Source organism: Vanellus vanellus, assembly GCF_965231255.1.
Source record: "Vanellus vanellus genome assembly, chromosome: 2".
Lineage (NCBI taxonomy): Eukaryota > Metazoa > Chordata > Aves > Charadriiformes > Charadriidae > Vanellus > Vanellus vanellus.
The window spans coordinates 91,554,069-91,573,928 of record NC_138906.1 but is presented as its reverse complement, the minus strand read 5'-3'; the positions used below and the strand labels follow the sequence as shown (position 1 = coordinate 91,573,928).

General features: G+C 39.1%; 1 protein-coding gene and 1 long non-coding RNA gene across 2 annotated transcripts in view; both read right to left on the bottom strand.

Annotated features, from left to right (window-relative positions):
- Positions 1-15,483, bottom strand: part of SEMA5A (semaphorin 5A) — a gene marked incomplete at both ends in the record, with an annotated part of 243,572 nt that extends 228,089 nt beyond the window's left edge. Inside the window, one exon of the mRNA XM_082479270.1 lies at positions 15,351-15,483. Within this exon, the coding sequence (XP_082335396.1) occupies positions 15,351-15,483 (133 nt within the window). The remainder of the gene's footprint in view (positions 1-15,350) is intronic.
- Positions 15,484-15,513: 30 nt separating this feature from the next.
- LOC309668778 overlaps positions 15,514-19,860 on the bottom strand; it is a 109,643-nt gene continuing 105,296 nt past the window's right edge. Inside the window, exon 3 of the long non-coding RNA XR_014268870.1 lies at positions 15,514-15,549. This is a non-coding gene — a long non-coding RNA (uncharacterized lncRNA). The remainder of the gene's footprint in view (positions 15,550-19,860) is intronic.

The following is a 19,860-nucleotide window of genomic DNA, read 5'->3' as shown; positions in this document are numbered from 1 at the left end:
GAAAACAGAGTGCCAGAGCCTGTTGCATCTTTTACGATTCACGTTTGTCTATACTTTTTTACATTTCCAATCACAAGTCTTTTCTAGCTCTTTCACTGTATTCTCTCCTCACAGAAATGCATTAAACACACCTTGCTGGTAAGCCACGGACTCACTGCAGCCGAATGGAAATGTACCACAGCTGGAGCAGAGAAAGGAAATACATGCAAATACTATTCCACAGGTTCCAATAAAAAAAGAGGACAGGACTCCATCATGACAGTTCAACCAAAGAATGGCTGTACTACTTCTGAAATCAATCTCAATTCACCCCTCCTTATCTGAAAGGGCCTGAGTCTTAGTTTGTCAATGACATAACTTACTTTTCTAGAACCTATTCAAGTCGTGTGTTGCTCAGCATTCATGTACAATGACTCCATGTTTGAAATAATTTTGAGCAATAAGGTTAAAAAAAAAAAAAAAAGCTTCTGAAAACACAGCTGCAAACAGACTTCTAGCTCAGGCATCAGGGCTTGTCCAGTTGTCATTGTTGTGGAGAGAAACCTATGCTATACCCGAACAAACTACCTTGTGCACCCCTCAGGCTGCAGTGCCGTGAAGCTCCACCACAACTATGGTGGTTCTATTTCTGGTGCATAGTGTTTAAACGCATACAAATGCAAGTTATTCTTTACATATTTGTGAAGTCATTCTTTACATATTTGTACGTAATGTACATTATTGTACATTACTTAATGACTTCGAGTCATTCTTTACATATTTGTACTTACTTTGGACCAAATTCTCCCTCTATCCTAGCCTAGCCCTGTTGCAAAACAGGCCAGAACAGGCTTTTCCTGATGGGTATATTCCCGTTGGATGCAATAACCATGAAATCATTAAAAGTGCCATTTCTTTTGAGAAAGACAAGCAAAGACAAGAGAAGCAAATCAGAAACCAAAAAACTCATCTAACAAATATAGTAAGTATAGCGATTATTTTTCCATTTCTCTTACAGAAAAGACTAATTCTAGGAGTTAGAAGTACACCAGCAAAAACTATATACTAATTATACTCATCTCAAAATCTGATCATGAACATCTGCCCTGCTACCTGTTATTCTTCCATAAGGCCCATGGTAGAAGCTGAACATTTTGAAGACAGCAGCTCAGTGCACAGCGGAGAAGGCCTGCCCCGCTACAGGCCGCTTTTCCAGAACTTGTAATTCCAGACATATGCTTTCTGTACGCAATGGTATGTTGGCAGATCTGCTTCCAGGACCGTATACCTTCGCAGCTTTATAATCCTATCTGCTTAGGCAGGTTGTCTTGGAGAACTGTATCACTAAGGTGACCATGTCTTGCCCATACTGCGGAGCTCTTTTCCACAGGAGCTTTGGGCCCAGAGGGAGATGCTGTAGAGTGCCAGACTCCCTGTAGGATGCAAAACCAGGAGCACTCAATATAGTTATAGCCTCGGGTCAACACTGGGCATTCATTAACCCTTTCTACATGGGTCCTAATGCTGTCCCTTCTTTAGTGTGCATTTCAGAGAGAGAAACAATGATTATTAACGCTTCTTACAACAATAGTAGAGCTTAAAGGTTGTACCAGCTTTGCATTTTAGTCCCAGAGTTGAAATTATGCATAAGGAGCAAGAAGATATCCAAGTAATCTGACCCTTAGATGCCAAGAATATATATACTCTACCGGGATGACTTAGAGGCTAGGAAGGTGCCTTTTCTGTAATTTTTAGTATACCAGAAAGACAAACTACTGCACTGAGAACCTTAGTCAAACTGACAAACAAGAAAAAAGCAACTCTCTAACATTTAACCTTACAGAAAGAGACAAATCTAAAAAACTGAAAAGCCAATTCAATCCCAGCCCAATGCCCCAGTCAAATTCACGGTCCACCTGTTACTGAGATTAGAACATAGTTGGCCTATCCACTTTTTCATATATATGGTACAAACATCCCGATGTCAAGGCTAAGGAGGGTCATGGATATAACAGATCTAAGTGTCTTTGCTACCAGAAGGCTCCAACAATCTAAATGGAGTACACCGGAAGCAGACTGGATGTAACATATGCAGAGAAAAGTACTAGCTCAACAACAAAAAGATGGCGTTAGCTGACACCATTTCATGCTTCTCTGTAAAATGAAAGGATAAGGACAGATAGGCCTGTTACGATATTCAGGATTGCGTTCTAATGAAAAAGACGTTGCATGTAGCCCTTACTGTACAGAACACATTTATACTTGGGCTGTGTACACCACTGACTTTAGTAATACAGAATTAAAGAGTATGTGGCCATCATAACTGGGAAATAAAAGAATACGTATTTATAGTAGCTAAACCCTAATTTTTAATAAAATTGAAAATTTACAGTATTTCTCATAAAAATTACAATATTTTTTTATCTAGAAAATGCGTTGAAAAATATAGGCATTCTGGTAATTAGACAGTAAGAAATGTACAGTTTCTAAAATAGGGATCCAGGAAGATGTAAGAAAATAAAACATCATTTCTTCCCACCAAGGAAAAAAATAAAAAAAAATTGTTTAGGCAGGGTTAGCTAATGCAATCCATTCCTCTATAAAAGAAAAGATGGAGTTACGACTTTGGCCAGCATGATTAAATCAGCAACCACAAACTAAAAGATTCCTCTTTTAAGTCTTACCACACTACATTTGGTTCCCCTTTGGAAACATGAAAACGTGTCAGATCTCCATCTGCAGTTCAGAGCTCATCTTTGCTTATAGGGAGGGGGAAAAAAAAGCCAACAAAACAACAAAAAGACAAGACCAACCTCAAAACTACAGCTCCCTTTCAAGAACCAGTATTCTTGGAGGTCCCTTTAGATCACAAACAAGGCAGCTGCCTTCCTTCTACTACCCAACACAACACAGTCCTGAAGCTTGCCTTTCCTCAAAGAGAACTGCGGAGGCCAAGAAATAAATATGTAGCTCTGGCCTTATCTAGAAGCTCTGCCAGCTCCCTGAGCTCCTCTCCACTTTAAGTCATCTGTAACAAAACAAATCCCAAGACCATAAAACTCTTGACATTTTCCAGAAAGTTCACCACCTGTTTATTGGGCCTTTGTTTTTTAAACAACTATTACAGCTTCAGAACAATTTTGGAGGTAATGAGGCAGGTCTGCAAGTAATTTATTTATTATTAATGGGAAAAACAGAAAATAAAGCATATTTAAACTATATGTATCTTGACTTTAGGTGAGTGAACTTGAACTTCTTTCTTAAGCCTTCTGTAAACTTGCTTTCTTCTACCCAACTCCTCGCATCTTTCATTGGTTCTCTCATGAGGCACAAAGTCACTGCCTCCGCGAGCTGCGTACCGCTCTCCAGGCAGGGCAGGCGCAGTCACAGCAATTGCTCTGCCCTGGTTCCCTGACCTGCTTTTAGAATCCGCTGTGACCTCCAGAGTCTCAAGGTCTAAAATCCTGCATTCCTGTTTCTTTGTCCTGCCAGAGCTTCCCCAGCTAGAAGTGCATATTTCTGCATTCTTATGTGTGTGCATATGTCTATTACTGGGATAATTAAAGGGAATTTGGGTTCTGGCTGTCTGCGCCCTCAGGGAAGAGACAGTAACATCTGCTGCAATGACTACTTATTTCTTATTTTTCTGAACAAGGGTTTTGAATTGTTTATGCTTCATTGTTCAAACACACACGTTGCATACAAATACAAGAAGGTGTAAGGCAAAAAAGATTGAACCCCCACCTAGATGAAAGCAGTTTCGGTGCTACAAGCACAGTTTTTATATACTCAGAATCACTTACGAGTTCTACAGAAATTATGCAGTGACAAGGTATAAGCCATGATATACAATTACAGCCCCTTTGAGTTTTCTTTCTCTCATACACAGAAACAGCATGAAACTAGAGCCCCAGTCCATTCCAGAGAAAAAACAATAAAACCTACTTTGCAAAGTTACGCTAGCCAGCTGGAAGAGATCTCATTAACCATACCCTTCCCACTTCTAAGGAAACAAACCCTTGACTCAAACATGGCATACCTGATGTTGTAATATTTTTAAATTATACCGTATCAGTCATTTGAGGATAGCATTGTTTTTAAAAATAATAACTATGTTTAACAACAGTTTAAGTTGCCAAGAACTGTGCTTAAAAATTTTCAGTTGCCTGATCTTCCACACCGTCTTTTGTACAACAAATGGAAAGTGATGTCAAGTAAACCAAGAGTTGAAACAGGATTTTCAAATCCTGGTCTGCTTTAAAGCAAAAAGCCTACCAATTTTTACTAATTGTTCAAATGATGAACCATGAAAGTATCATACCAGCAGACTACCGTGAAGAAACAAATAAAAATTAAGGAAAAAGAAGGGAAGAGCCAAAACTGAAGCATCTGAGTCTGGGGGGCTCAGTTCTGGGGTTTCCCATTTGATGCGTTTAAATGCAATACAGTCTCATGTTTGTCTACTTGCAGATTGCGTTCAACTGTCATTCTTACTCCATTTTGTCATTGCATACATCTGCTCTCATTATCTCATAATGGAATATTCATAAGTATCAGCCTGAATGACATCACCTTGACATAAATTCAAACTCACTGCTGTAAAAACACAGTAGGGATTGCAATCTGCCCTCTTGCTGTTTAGATTCTCCACTGTCTCAGCTGTGGGAAACTGCTGTCCTCCTCGTAATCATGAAGCTTTGTTTTCTTGAAGCTGTCAGAAGCAGATTTAGCAACCCCACTCTTCCTGAATTGTGTATACACCTGGCTGTACAACAGATAGGCGCTCAGGGGAGTGGATGCTTAGAGGAGAAAACAAACATAACGAAGAATTTCCAGAGGGGGGCACCTGGAGAATGACAAGACAGATGTCAGCTGTTATGCCTGTAAGGGCAACGAAGAAGTCACCTCCGTTGCATTTCACAGCTAGGATGAGTCTTCTGTATATCAGTAAATAGCTTAACGTGCATTAGAAGAAGGAACTTAGACAGGAAGCAAAGAGATCTGAGGAGTCACTGGAAACTACAAGACACAATTAACTCCAGCAGGCTGCACGTGCTGGAAGGGTTTACAGGTTGTATCACTTCGACTCGAGATTCTTATGTATAAACACACACACATATTTGGGCAAAGGAGGAGGCATCCAGGCCAGAAACATAACACACATACAAACTGCACAGTTAAAAAAAAAAAGAGAACAAACCCAATATTTTTAAGATTAAAGGTGACCAGAAACCTGTCATCAGATTAGAAGCAGATTGAAGTAGAGATGAGATGATGTTCAGGTAAGGAGGCACAAGAAGGTATACAACATAAAAACACAGACAGCGCAGTGCTAAGGAAAGGTGTTGAAGTAAACACCCAGAGTTTCAAAAAAATTTTCAGGGAACGTTCTGGACCAAGAGCCCCATAGTGAGAAAACAGTAAGGCTAAGTTCACATGCTTTAAGAGACAGGGAAGCCTGGGGGACAGCATATGTACAGAAAGACTATGTTATGTAAGATTCAGACGAAGGGCATTGAAGGAAAGACCAGCAAATGACGGAACACACTGGGGAGAAGTCAAAGGGGGATAGAAAACCTCAGGGAAACAACAAAAAAATTATTATCCTGCACCAGGCTTATGTTCCTTCTGTTTTAATATCCTGTTTGCATCAGCTCCTAGTTCAAGACAGCCCAGGAAAAAAGGTATAAGCAGTCTGCTGTGGACAGCATTTATCAGGTATTATCAATCAAGTCTTAATATTATGTCTCAATTCAATCTCTAAAAATGAGGAATGGTCTAAAGCTGGGACATATCATTTAAGAGCAGAAAAGAGGGAGGACAAAGTACAGAAAGCTAATCAACACAAGAGATCTAAAAAAACTTATAAGAAGGGTGTGAGAATTCTAAGGAGAAAGAAAAAAACATCAGGGAATGAAGGAGGATGAACCAAGAGAGACTTTCAGCCAATTTACACTGTAAATCACCTTGCAGGTCAGCTGATCCACACTTCAGGGTAGGAACTCAGTCAGCAGGACAGGCAGAGATGAGCACGCTACTAGAATAAGGACTTTTTCTGAGCTGTGAAAACTATGCCGTGAAGTTCATCTGTGTTTTGGCGTGTGGAAATACTACTTGCTGCACCTGCCCTTCCCAATTCTGGAAAAAGATTTATTGTGCCCCACAGAGGTTCTGCCAGTCAAAAACCAGTAACTTCACACCTTAACCAGCACAGAGCCCAGATGCTCTTCCCAGCGAGTGCAACTCCCCCTTCCATTTACCAGCTCTGGTCCCTTCACTGCCGCTGTCTGCCTTCATGAGCACGATGCAGAGGGACGGACAGACTGCATAACACACTTGACATCCTTAGTCATGCCCTCTCTTCAGAGGGGCTTAACCTTTCACTTTTTAACACTTACATGCTGGCTTTCGCAACCAGCCATAGAATTCATTTTGAAGGAAATCATGTCGTACGGTTATGGAAAACCATCTCAACATGGAGTTTTGTAGAGAAACCTGCTCAATTTTTATATATGTATTGAAGGGAACAGAAGCATAAAGCCAACTGCCTATAGGCAGTTATAATAATGCCGTATTATTTTTGTGGGAAATATCTATGTTTCAATTAGCAAAACCTTGTTTGTAGAACTGACCGTCTTGCAATAATGCATTCTTATTTATGTTGGCACAGGAATGCACTTAACTTCTTCATTTGCGTTGTTTTAGCATAATATGATTTCTCCATTCTATCAATTCTGCCCAAGACTATAGCTCTTAAAATATTTTCAGGTCTGAAGATATTTCATGCAAAAAAAATACAAAGACAGACAAAACAAGTCATATTGTAACAGAAAGCACATACAGGATAAAGGCTGACACTAATCTTGGTAAGAGCTTGGAGCCAGGACTTCAAAGGGGAACACACTCCCCACCCCCTCTACTCCCCCACCACAAAAACAAAAAGATGCCCCCAGGCCAAAAAAAAAAAAAGAGCGACAAGCAAGAAAAAGACAAGGAAAAACCACAACCCCATAAACAACAGAAAAGCACTTCTCTTTGTAGAAATTATTTTTGTTCTGAAGGGCACTGTCAAATTCACGGTATTTGTCATTATTAACAACTACTTTAGTCAATTTACTGTAGAGCTAGTTGCAAAACGGTGAGCTCCTAATTCTCAGAAATGGTAGAGAAGAACCACATTTCTTTGTAGAGAAAGCCTTCAGAACTAAACCTGAAGTGAGCACTGTAAGTGGAAAGACAAGCTTATGACAAGTCAAAGCGTGGTCTCACCTGAATGTGACAAATTGCCATGTAACAAGTGAGTATCTACCATGTTCAGCCACGCAAACAAAATCAGCTGCTATTCAGCGTCCTATAGTCTTGTCAATAGCAAACGATTACTGCCGCAGAAGGGAGGCAGGAAAGAAAGCATGTGAAAAAAAAAAAAAAAATCACTTTGAAGAAGCACTGACTGCACTACTCTACTTTCACCTATTTTGTCAAATAACCACAAAGTATCTCTGAAAGTTTATTTAAGAAATTGAGGGGGTAAAGGGAAAATATTAACATTTTTTTTTCCTCCTCACCTCCAAGATTCCTGGAAATTGTAGACCTCCAGGCAAGGCCCAAGGGTGGGCCAGGGTTTCCCCAGATCTCTCAGCCAATGCAACAGCCAGCAGAAGGCGACATTCAGACACAGGCAGTAAGGGCAGCAGGTGCCACCGAGTGAGTGGAAGACAGGACCCATAAATGCTGAAGAGAACCTGGAATACCACTGGAACAAGTATTTCCAGAAATTTGTTCACTACCAAGTACGAAAACAGAGCTGCCCAGGATCAGACCTGCGATTATCACCACCTTTCATGAACTAATAGTCTAGGTTACTTCAAGAGAAGTGACGGAGAAGAACTGAATTAAGGATGTTTCTTGTGAAACATGGAGCCTGCTGCTGCCAGAGGCCAGGCAGGCTGTGCGGGTACCCTCACCAGCAGTGAAGCTCACGGGGCCACCTGCTCCTCACTGCATCCTGCTGGGCTGTGACGACTGCGCAGCCACCAGCTCCGTGAAGGGCTGGGCACAAGTGAGTGTCACCAAGGCAAGGTAAAAAGGGCTGACTCTCATCTCCTTGGCCGTGAAATGCTAACTAGCCATATACATGCTCTTCCTCTTCAGTCAACGCTCGTTAGCTTCGGACATGTTGCAATGCAGTCCCTGAAGATGGAGAAGCACCGAATTCACATGAACCGGCATGGAGATTATGCATCGGAAACTTAAAGCTTCAGCAAAACATAATTTACACTGTGCCAGATGATTTAGAAACAATGGATATGCTTTATTAATGCCTTTTCAAGGGGTAGATCAGTAAAATACTCACACTGACAGCTGTCAATACAAGGGACAGAGTATATCTTAAACCTTTTTTTGAAAATAAATTAAAACACTGTCTAGTGGAAAAAAATAAAATAGAGAAAAATCAAAGCATTATTGTGTCTCTTCTTGTCTTTAAACACACCAAAACTTCTAGAAGATGATAGAACTTCAGCTGCTTAGGAGCTGTATTTCTTGGTTGCTGCTCTGTTTCTTTAGCGTATTCCAGTTGGGATGTTTTACAACCTTTCAGTAAAAATGCCCATCTCCATTAAAACTACATCTCTTTTGAAGAAGAAAAAAAAAAAAAAAAACAAACAAAAAAAACCAGATTTTAGCTCTATCTGCCTGCTTTGTACAGCTAGTGGAACGTGGCAGGAGCCTCTCATTCTGCTGCTTAGTTAACAACCAGGAAATTTCACATGCTCAAAACTTCCACATTAGGGCAACCGGGAAGAAATCAGCCATGGAAAGGCTCATAGAACATGTCTGTGCAGCTCACTAGCCATTGCAGCCACTGCTGATTTTCAATTATTAGATACCTATTAAGATTATTAACATTCTACGATGGTCCAGCACTCGGCTGGGATGCCAAAAGAACTGAAAATTGATGCTTGCTGTAAAACATGACCCCTCCCACCAAAAAGAAAAGTTAGCCAGTATGCAAGTCCTTGCCTTAGAGAATTCAGTCCCTGCCATACCCTGTTTTTTATGGGAATTCACACCAAAGATACTGGGTGATTCAGGGAAATAGTGAGGGGAGAGTATCCTTCAGTCTTTAAAGCCATAATTTCTAAAATGAACTATAAACAGTTGAAAGTTGCCATTCCCCAGCAGACGCTTAGTCTCATATACAAAACTAAAGGCAAACCTGACTGGACAAAAAAAAAAAATTCAACTTGTGGAGGAATTATTTTCCTCCTTAAGAGAGGCTGGTTCTTGGCAAGGTAGCGCAAGCAATCTTGTAGTCCTATCGTCTAGACAAACCAAAGTTGCAATATCTGGTAATCAACTGTCTTCACTAATTAACCTTCTTTATTTAAAGAAAAACAAAACAAAACAAAACAAAACAAAAGAGGACAGGAGATGGAAAGCAATACCCCCACCTCAGTCCCCCTGCTGAAGCTGGCAGGATGTCTTTGAAGTGTATTTTTGAAAAACAGTGGAAGAGAAGGAAAACACAATAAAGAACCTGAGCCCCTTAGCAGACTACTATTAGTTCAAACAGTAGCTTGCAACAAGATTAGGGGAAAGAGAAGAGAGTACAGACAAAACCAAGTTCATACACCATGTATCTTTCTTCATTCAGCCCACATGTTATTTCCTCTTGGCACATGTTATGTGCATGCACTCCGTATACAAACCACATGATAAAATGAGCAGAGCAATGTACTGAGTCTATGCTACTTAGACAAACATCAAGAGAGGGAATTCTGTGGTGGCTAGACAATCAGGTTAAGAAAACATATTTCTTAGGATTCCCAAACCAAGGAATCAAAAAATAACTATGCTATTTTCCTTTTCTGGTTAACCTCACGTAAAAATGAAGGATTTATGTTCATTGCTTCTATGGATTGAGACATACTATTTTTGAACCTGTTTACTCAACAGATAACTTCTTGACAGCGCAGCATGTATTTAAAATATCACTAAATACAGCTTCTAAAATTATGTCAACTGATGCTTTTTTGTTGAGACAGCACAACCTTAAATTCCAATTACTTTATGGGAGCATAAAAGAATTAGATTTACCCCAGAGCAGATGATCTCAGCTTTACCCTGAACACCAATTCAGTCAAGTGCACAACTGCACTTTATTATGATAGAAAACCCTAAGAAATTCGACTTTATGCAGGACAGTCAATACTTATAATTTCACACCTGAAATTGGAGTTGGTCAATTTTTTTTCCAGCTTTCTCTCACACACCGTTAAGCAGTTGGGATGGCCTCTCCAGATCGACCTCGTGGTCTGCCTATAGCACGAGTCTTCAGCTGAGTGTGTGAGTTTTGACATCTGTTACAGTTTCAAAGTTCAGCAAATGTGGGGTGGAAACAAGGTGCCACTGTAACTACTTTTACACTTTTTTTAAAATTAGTAATAAAATATCAGCTCCATCTACCAGAGAGGTTCTGTAGAGCAAGTGGCTAAGTGCTTTGAACCTTATGGAAATATTTAGACAAACGTTACACTCCTCAACTGATTTGCTTTGGTTTTTGCATAAGAATAGTTCAGCTTTTATAAAACAGTTGTCATTTCTCATAGGCATCTTATTTTTCTAAACACTGTTTGCCTATGATTTACTGTTCCTACCCAGAGGAAATTTGGTTTCCACAGCCTTGGATAACTATTTAGGTTAAACACATCCCTTTACTATATTAAGAGAGTGTGTTTTCCAAGAAGTTGACCATCAGTAAACCCTAACAAACTTCACAGAGCTAACATTTCATATCCACATGCATATGAAAGCATATGTAGATAAAATTTAACAAAACTGAAAATGTTAAGGCTCTATCTTTAATGACCAGCTTATTTCAGCCCTTTTTACTTCTTAACTCATATTATTTCAAGCATAAATATATTTACACATTGTATATGTACAGGAACATATATGAAGACCAATAATCTCACACTAGGAGTCTCTGTGTATCCATTCTGTCACCTGCGCCTTGCTTCCTTGCACCCAATTCTATAAGTTGCACGCCGTTTATAACCTCTTGACTCTTAATGCCTCTATTGGACTTATGATAGGATACCTGATGAATGCTCAGTATATGCATGTAACATATGCAGACAGGTTAAAACTTAAAAGAGGGACTATGCATCACCACAGTTAGTCCCACCACATAAAACGCTAAACTGCACGCTACCGGGCTGATCCTATCAACCCATCCCACACTTAGAGGTCTGCTTTTATATAAATCTGTGATAGTTTCTACCAACTTTAAATAATGAGAAAAGGAAATTTCCAGCTTCTGAGGAAGACACCAAGCGCCTTATTCTAGTCTAGGGAAGACCAATGAGGACAGATTTTAGAGCTGAAACGTTTACAGATCCACAGCAGACTTTCTTATTTATTATAGTTTCTAGGAGAAAGAAAAGGTGCATTATGTATTTTTTAATTAATTATGCAGATAAACAAATTACAATGTGATTATTACTACTGTGTATGAGAGACATAAAATGAAAAGAGATTTTTAGATCATGTCAAAAATCCTTTGAAAGTGCATGCATCTCCCCTGCTTCTCTAACTTCTCTTTCCTCTTCCACTGGCAAACAAAGTGCTTGAGTAAATGTTCTTAACTGGTGGGTGATACTCTTGCCATTTGATATCAGGAGATATATCAAGGTCTTTCAGCTAAATCTATTTAGCTGGGAAAATCAGTGATAAAAATAGTATATGCTTCTCTACAAAAGGCAGCTTGACAGAATCATCACCTAAGTGAGAAGTTTTTGATGGGCAGTGAGAAAGCAAGCAAGCAAGCTGTTTCAGGAGATACATTCCCTTTCCATATTTCACCTTGACAACTCCTGGGGACTATTTTTTCTTTTTTTTTTTTTTTTTTTTGCAGCTGTTCATCCATACGCTACACCAGACTCTCACTCCATTGGTTTTATTTAATAGTTTATACTCCATCTACCATGACTCTCAAAGGAAGACAAATCAGATAAGTACATTGCTATTTTGGCATACCAGAAACTACAAAAAAAGGCTTTAGTCAGTTATAAATAAAACAAAAGAGCTGATAGCTCTGTAAAGTTAGTACTGAGCTTACAAGCTTTAAAGTACCTACCACTCAACACCACTCAGCCTTGGTTGATGTTCAGCATTCCACACAGCACTTAGCTCTGGTAGATCTCATATTATTATAAGATGACTTTACAGAATAGGGTATTAGTGCAGAATTCAAATAAAATGTTTCATAGCTGTTAAGAATTGATTTCAGGACTCTGTGTTGGTGTAGCAGCACTAATATTGTCAATAGATACAGAGGGTATTTTCCTATAGGCATCCATGAAGTCAGTAAATGCTGCAAGAAGAATACAGAAATCATGAAGAGGGATTGTTAAATCCTGCCAACTCCTACTGCAGGACTCAATCACAGAGTAGCTCTTCTCACAGACTTCCCTTTCTTTATACTTTGATACCCCAAGTCGTCCATTCCTAACATACAATTTCAAAGACAACCCTCTTGGTCATCTTTTCCTTCGGTCTCCTGTTTCCCCTTAACTAGCAGTCCTCCAACTACAAGTCAATTGCGGTGTGCCCACACCAGTTATGTCACCTAGCCATCAAATACTGCATACTGCATTGCAAGTATGTTTCTACGTGTACATGTTAAGATTTACTGATGATTCCCAACAGATTATTGCGGTGAGCATGAACTACAACTTGTCAGAATATTTTTAAGTGAAGGAAAACTTTTTCAAGGTATGTCAGTTCATAAAAGCTAAGGTATGTCATGGATATGCACTGATTAATGATATTTTTACCACAAAGTTCAAAAGGGAGTCTGGCATTGAAAATCTCACTAGATCTCGTGTTAACAATCTGACAATAAATGCTTCTATGTAATTGTATTTCCCACATATATTTACAGCAAAAAGGAATTCGTTTTGTTCAGTAAACTCTGTGACATTATCTCTGGCTACATCAAAAGATGCAACAGAAACAAGATGATGGAGGAAGTCATTGTCCCCAAAAAGCCTTAGCACAATAACTTAGAACTGGAAGAACATCACTAGAAATTAAATATGACAGAGAAAAATAATGGTCTAAAAGGCAGGATCAAGCTACTCTCCTAAATGTTGGCTGAGTCAGATTCATAAACCAATACATTTTTCATCAACTTTTAGCACATGTCTCTGATAATGAGTCTTAATTGTTTGCTTTTACAGTTGCATATACACCAAGAAAAAGGAAATTCAGCGATCCCTTAGTTTGTGATATTAGACAGTTAAGTCTAATTTACAACATTGTGTATGCATGTTATGATAAAGATAACATTTAACTAAATTATACACAAAACGTGAATGTTAAGAAAAACAGATATTTTATCAGAATAAATGATACTATTTAGTCCATCAATAAATGACAGATAAAGGTCCGTCCTTCACAATAGACTGATGTTTTGCAGTTCCTAGGTACAGAATGTAACCACTTTAGTTCACTCTCCGATATATTGGAGAAAGGGACAGATGGTACCATTACTCTTATTAAACCATTACAATGCCAGAACAAAAATACTTTCTGTAGAAAACACAACATCATTTTCTCTAACTTTATGAAAAGAATGGAAACAAATCTTTTTTCAATTAAAATTCAATAAATCCTAATTCATTGGAACAAAAAAAATTTCTTAGAAAAACAGGAGGAATGCAATATGCAATATAATACAACTTAATCCCTGCATCCTCATAGCTACAAACTATTTGGAATGCGCTCTAAGTTGCGACATTAATGGAAAAATCTCAATTCAAGTAAATAAACAAAAAAATCAGGTAAGTTATTAAATGCCTCAGGTTTTTACAGACAATCGCCTCCAAGTGTTCTTCATTTTGTTCCAACTGTTCCTCAGCGGTCCATCCCAATAGTCAAGATGACAACCGCAGGTATGAAGAGACAGGCTTGGCAGAGCAAGGAACTTATGGTGGAGCTCCAATGCAAAAAGGCTATATGTATGAGGTGTAAGCAGGGACAAAGTGACCAAGGAGGAATTTAGAAACACCACATGGGCATGTAAGGATTGTGTCAGCTTAAACAAAGTTCAATGGGAGTTAAGACTTGCACGGAACATCAAGGGCAACAGAAGCAGCTTCTACTGCTACAATAGTAATGAAAGGTTCATCAGGGAAAATATAAGCTTGTTGCTGAATTAGACAGGTGATCTAGTGCCAGTAGACACAGATGATGCTGACAGACTCAATAGCTCTTTTGTTTCAGTGTCCACCAACAAAGTCTCAAAGGCACGTGGTGTTTAGCAAAAGGGTTTAAGAAATACCAGCAGTAGATGCAGCCTGAGTCAGAGATGACTTGCAAGATCTCATCCTATATGAATCCATGGGATCAGACAAGTTGCATCCACGGATGCAGAGATAACTGGCCACTCTTCGTCTCTGAGAAGCCACAGAGATGAAGGAAGGTCCTCAGTAACTGCAGGAAAACAAATGTGGGAACTACGGGCCAGTCGATTTCACTTTAGTTCCTGGGAAAGTTATGGAGTTAGTCCTCTTGGCATGCACTTTTCTGGACATACAGAGGAGGTGACTGAGAACAGTCAACATGGATTTGCCAAGGGTAAATCATTCTTGACTGACCCAATTGCCTTCTGTAATCAAATGACTAGTTTTAATGATGAGGCGAGAGCAGGGGATGTCATTTATCTCAAGGCTTTCAGCACTGTCTCACTGCAAGTTAGGATGTTACGGTCTGTCTTTTCGGGTTGGCAACCAGATGGGTTAGAAGCTGGTTGGATGATCAAGTCCAAAGGGTAAATCTTTTATGGACCTTACTCCACCATGATGTTGGTAACAAGTGGAATAAAAGGGTTGATCCTGGGACCTGTCTCGTTTAACACCTTAATCAACAACCAAGGGGAGGCAAGAGAGTGCAGTCTGTAAAGTTTGCAGATAACACCAAATTCAGAGAAACAGTTGATAAGCTTGAGGGCAGGGCTGCCATCCAGAGGGACCTAGATGGACTGGAGGAATGGGCCAAGAGCAACCTCGGGAAATTAAGTTTACACATGCAGAGTCCTGTACGTGGAAAGGAACAACCCCATGCAAGAGTACAGGCTGGTTTTAATAACAGAGGAAAACGAGTCACCAACCTTCAAATGACACATTCGGCACTGAATCATGAGCAAATTTTGCAAGCCTTGTATGGAATACAGTCCAGGCTACTATATAACAGCACTGAATGCACTTTTTGTTTTCATCCCATTATACATTAAAAACAGGTTTCCATGAAGACATTACATGATCCTTATCCTACTTCTGAAAGTTTTTTTTGTGCTTGCACCTTACCTTTGTATGTGATAATCGGGTGCTCAGCCCTGTGGCAGTGGGTATCTTCTGTTGTCATTGGCTCCAGTATTCCTAGTACCCCAAGTCCTGCCAACAGCAGTGTGAGAAGGCAGCTTCGTTTCATGGCAGTCATGCTGTCCTCCACAGCAGTCACTTCTTTTAACTGGCTACTCTTCTTGCGCTCATGTGGGAAACGCACCTGGAGAATTCAAAGAAATTTACTCAAGCACAAGAGCAAACCACAGAAAAAAAATAGACAATTCTTGATGTTTAAAACAAAACAACATCGCTTTCTGTCTGTGTGGTATTTGACTCCTCAAAATTATGCTATCAGCTGCTCCTCTAATTACTTCATAAACTTATCACCAGTTGCACAATTTAGGAATATTGATTTCTATTATCACCCAGCAGGATTCAAAAGCTGTTATTCATTCCCCCCTTCTTCTACTTTAAAGTTTCATTTTGTAATGTGTGGGGGGAAAATAATGTTCTGCAACATTATTTTTTTTTTAGATACAGAAAATGTATCTAAATCTATGTTGTACGTTCACTTGGATCCACTGCCCCTCACTCTGCCTTCCTCACAAAGGAAAAAGTGCTTTGATTCCTTGCAAGTATAAGGTAGGAAAGAATTGCTCCTTCACATTACTGACTGTTTTGACAAAACAACAGCCCTAGGGCATGTATTTTTTGCCTATCCTTAGAGGATGTATAGCACAGAACAGAAGGTGGTAGGACAAGGTGCACCTCAATTCTTTGACAATGTATTTTTGCTTTGCAGGAGGGACGATCACTGATTCTGACACTGGCTTAATCCCTACCCGTTTGCCAAGACTGATGACAAGATTGTGTATTGCACATTCTAATGCTGAACACCCCTTTCTACTGTAATCAACCATGTAATGGTTTTCATTCAGTAGCAGAATAAAGTTGAAGTTTCAACTCCCTGATTTTCTGAAACACCCAATAATGAGACACTTATAAGTAACAGAATATTCAGTGTCAATATCATTTTAGCTCCAACCCAATTCCTTTACCTTTATCATAACAAACATTCCAAGCAGTAGCAACCCAATGCTGCAACCCAAAAAACCTTTGTCACTAGCAGCTTTACTGAGTGCCACAAGCTTGCTTGCTGATAGCACGCAGTTATGAGACATCACTGCCTTTCGGGGGGGAAAACTGGAGATTTGAGACAACTCCATAATGGCAAAAATGTCATTCTGCTAATTAATAGAGCAATTCAGGAAAAATACTCAGCTATATTGACTTCTAATACATTTGATCTCACCGAACTGTAGTGTGCTGTTCGATAAGGCGGAAAATTTCTATTTGTGTAAAATAAACATCCTAAACACATGAAGCTAAGGAGTGTTAATTAAAAGATACTTGACAGTAAGGCCAGCGTATTTTAAAAGCTGCACTCCAAAAGCAGAATGGGTAGTAAACATTAATTCCTGACATTACTGTAGCACCAGCCATCATAAGATGAACTGCTCTTCTCTTACCACTTTATTTTGATGCCTTTAGAAGCCTTCTAGCTAAGTCCTGGACACATATAATCCTCATTAATTTAATCTAAAATAAATAGATCAAAGACATAATACATCTGAGTGGTACATAAATTTAATAGTCAATTTTAGCTTCTCTGCTAAATTCTCCAGTGTTTCAGAAAAAAAAGGGGGGGAAGCTTCTAGGCAGTTAAATTCATATTCCTACCTTTCTAAGTAGTCTATCTTATGATGTCATGTTTCAATATGAATCTGTCCCTATAAATTGCTTATGGCTCACAGCAGGCAGTATCTGCTCATAGAAATTCTGTGTACTCACATATATAGGTGTATAAACCGCCTGTTCCAATGATTTGATAGTTCATTTTCTGTAAAGGTGACATTTTGAGCATTATGCACTATTCTTACCCATATTCAACCAGTTTACATGTGTTATATCATAGCTAATGGATATTACTAGCTTACAAGTACATTACTAACAGCTAGTTCTAGTTCAGGTTTCTGTAAGATTATGTATGTGTATTTAGGAAGCAAAAGGAAGCACAGATACCACATCACAGATTCCCCAAAGCTGGTTTTCTTGCACACAGTAAAGCACCTAGAAATATGGTATTTTCATGGTAAAGAAACACAAACTTTATTTATTTTAATTTTTAAAGTCTCAGAAATACCCATAAATGTGTGAATATAATGGACAGAAATTAAACAAGAATAAAATGAAACATTTGTACTGGTAGATCATCATTCTTTGTTTCCCTGGCTGTAAACGAAGCTCCATGGCCTTTATCTTACCAGGCTCCTGTATCTTAGCCAAGTTTCAAAAAGCAGCTCTATCCAGGACACAACAAAAAGAGAATCCTGTTTCTCCAGAAAGAAAAGAACCAGTACTCTTCATCCAGATACTAAATCTGTACATATTTACAGATGCCGTGGTTTCCATTACAAAAAGGTTACTGACTGTCATGGGACTAATCCTGGTATTAATAAGGGCTAAGATATAAATGTTGACAGGTCTGATGTCTTGTATCCTGAAGGTATCAAGAGGATTTCTCCCCACCTATCCCTTGTGTCCAGAGCTCGGTAACAGGACCAAAGATTCATTCACTATGAGATTCCTTCACTACAATACCTTTTCTCAGCCTCTAAATCCAAACAGCATCCTCCGGAAAGACGGGCTACTTACATGCCATAGTTGGTCTCTGACATAGTTGTTTACATGTATAATCATGTTGTTGGAGAATTTTGGGGCCAAAGAAATTTTCCTGCCTAGCTGAACTCCTTCTCTGGCTTCATGCATCTCACATGGTAAAAATGGAGGCAGGAAACACTCCTGTCTTTCAATCAGAATATCCAAAGACAAGGTTAGACTTTGAAGGAGAGACAAAGAAGGATGTGAACGCACTTCTGATAATATATCTGAGAGAAAACCAGCAACATTTTAAGTTTCTCTCTACCGTGACCTCTATCTTTTTAAATGTATTGTGCTATTTTATTAATTTAAGTGAATTAATTATTTTGGATTTATTAATTTAAATGTGCTAAATACATTGTGAGGAACTGCAAGTTGAAGCTTACTTGCAACTACTCAGAGGAGAATCTTTAATCAGACAGGAAATCAGTAAATCAAGGTAGCAGATAGAAACCTCATCACAAGTTCTCACATGAGAAAAGGTAAAGCTTTAAGTCAGCTGAACAACTGGGAGGAACAGGAACACACTATCTACTTCATTACACTATGGTATGCACAGAAGAAGAAAGAAAAAGGAGTCCGGAGACTGCACCTAATACACTGCTAGAGTGAAGGAAAAAAAAAAAAGGGCAAACCCAAAACAACTAAAAAGTCAACCACCAGCCACCCAAGAACCAAAACCCACACAAAAACACAACAACAAACGAAACACAGACCTCCAACATATACCCACAGCATGAACAGACACCTTAGAAAAAGCCTTTAAGACCAAATCCTTTTCCACAGAATTTTTGGGAGTTAGATTGCTCCCGCCCGCGCACCCTTCAGTAAGGACTGCTGCGCGAGTCCCATCTCTGCCTAAGGCAGCGGCTGTAAGAGCGACCCTGAGGAGGCAGCACCCGCCCTCTGTACCCACACAGCTCTGAAACACTGCAATGGAGGAGTCAGAAGTCCTAAAGAAGGCAAAGGAGTCTTTCCTGAAACTGGCCCTTCTCCTTACTGGAAGTGCAAGTATCGTGCCAAGACGTGATAGTTAGCCTGGAGCGTAAGACGTAAAAGCCAAGAAAACCCTAAACGTGAGCAGTTCAGGCTAGTTTCCTTGATTTCTGTATAATCTCCATATGCAAATCTCTCTCAACATTGAAATATAATGGTCAAGACAAAACTCTTCAAAACATATCCATAATAGTGACACTGATCATCTTTTAACTATTGCTATGAATTTGGGAACCAGCACATTGACTTATATTATTTGTATAGTTTTTCTAGCGCAGATCTTTAATCAGACTTCTGACAAATTGCATTTTATGAGTCTGTAAAACAATCCGAGGGTGCAAAAAGAAAAAAAAAGCACAAATATAAAATGCAATATATTTTATTTCTATATGTAATGGGTCTTGTGCACCCATTCTCTCCTTCATTCACTTTTTTTTGGATCTAGCTTGCCTAGAAGAAATGTAAAGATGAAGAAGGCCCATTAGGTAAAGGTATTTTTTTTTTTTTTTTTTTTTACAAACATAGCATTTCGTTTCCCCATCAACAGTATTTGAAGGGGGGGGGGGGGAGAAGGCCAAAGAGAGAAAGTGTGAACAGCTAAGCATGCAAGGCATGTAACTGCTACTGCTAGGTCAAAGCAGATTCATTTAGAGACTATTCACTCCAGGCACCGAAGTCATATGTTTGAAATGAAATATTCAGGATGTCAATACTTCTAGATGAGTTAAAATACACCATGTTGGAAGTACAATTTACCTCTGAATTATAAACTACATTTTCTTTTGTTTGATTAAAATAAGCTGCTGTATAAAAC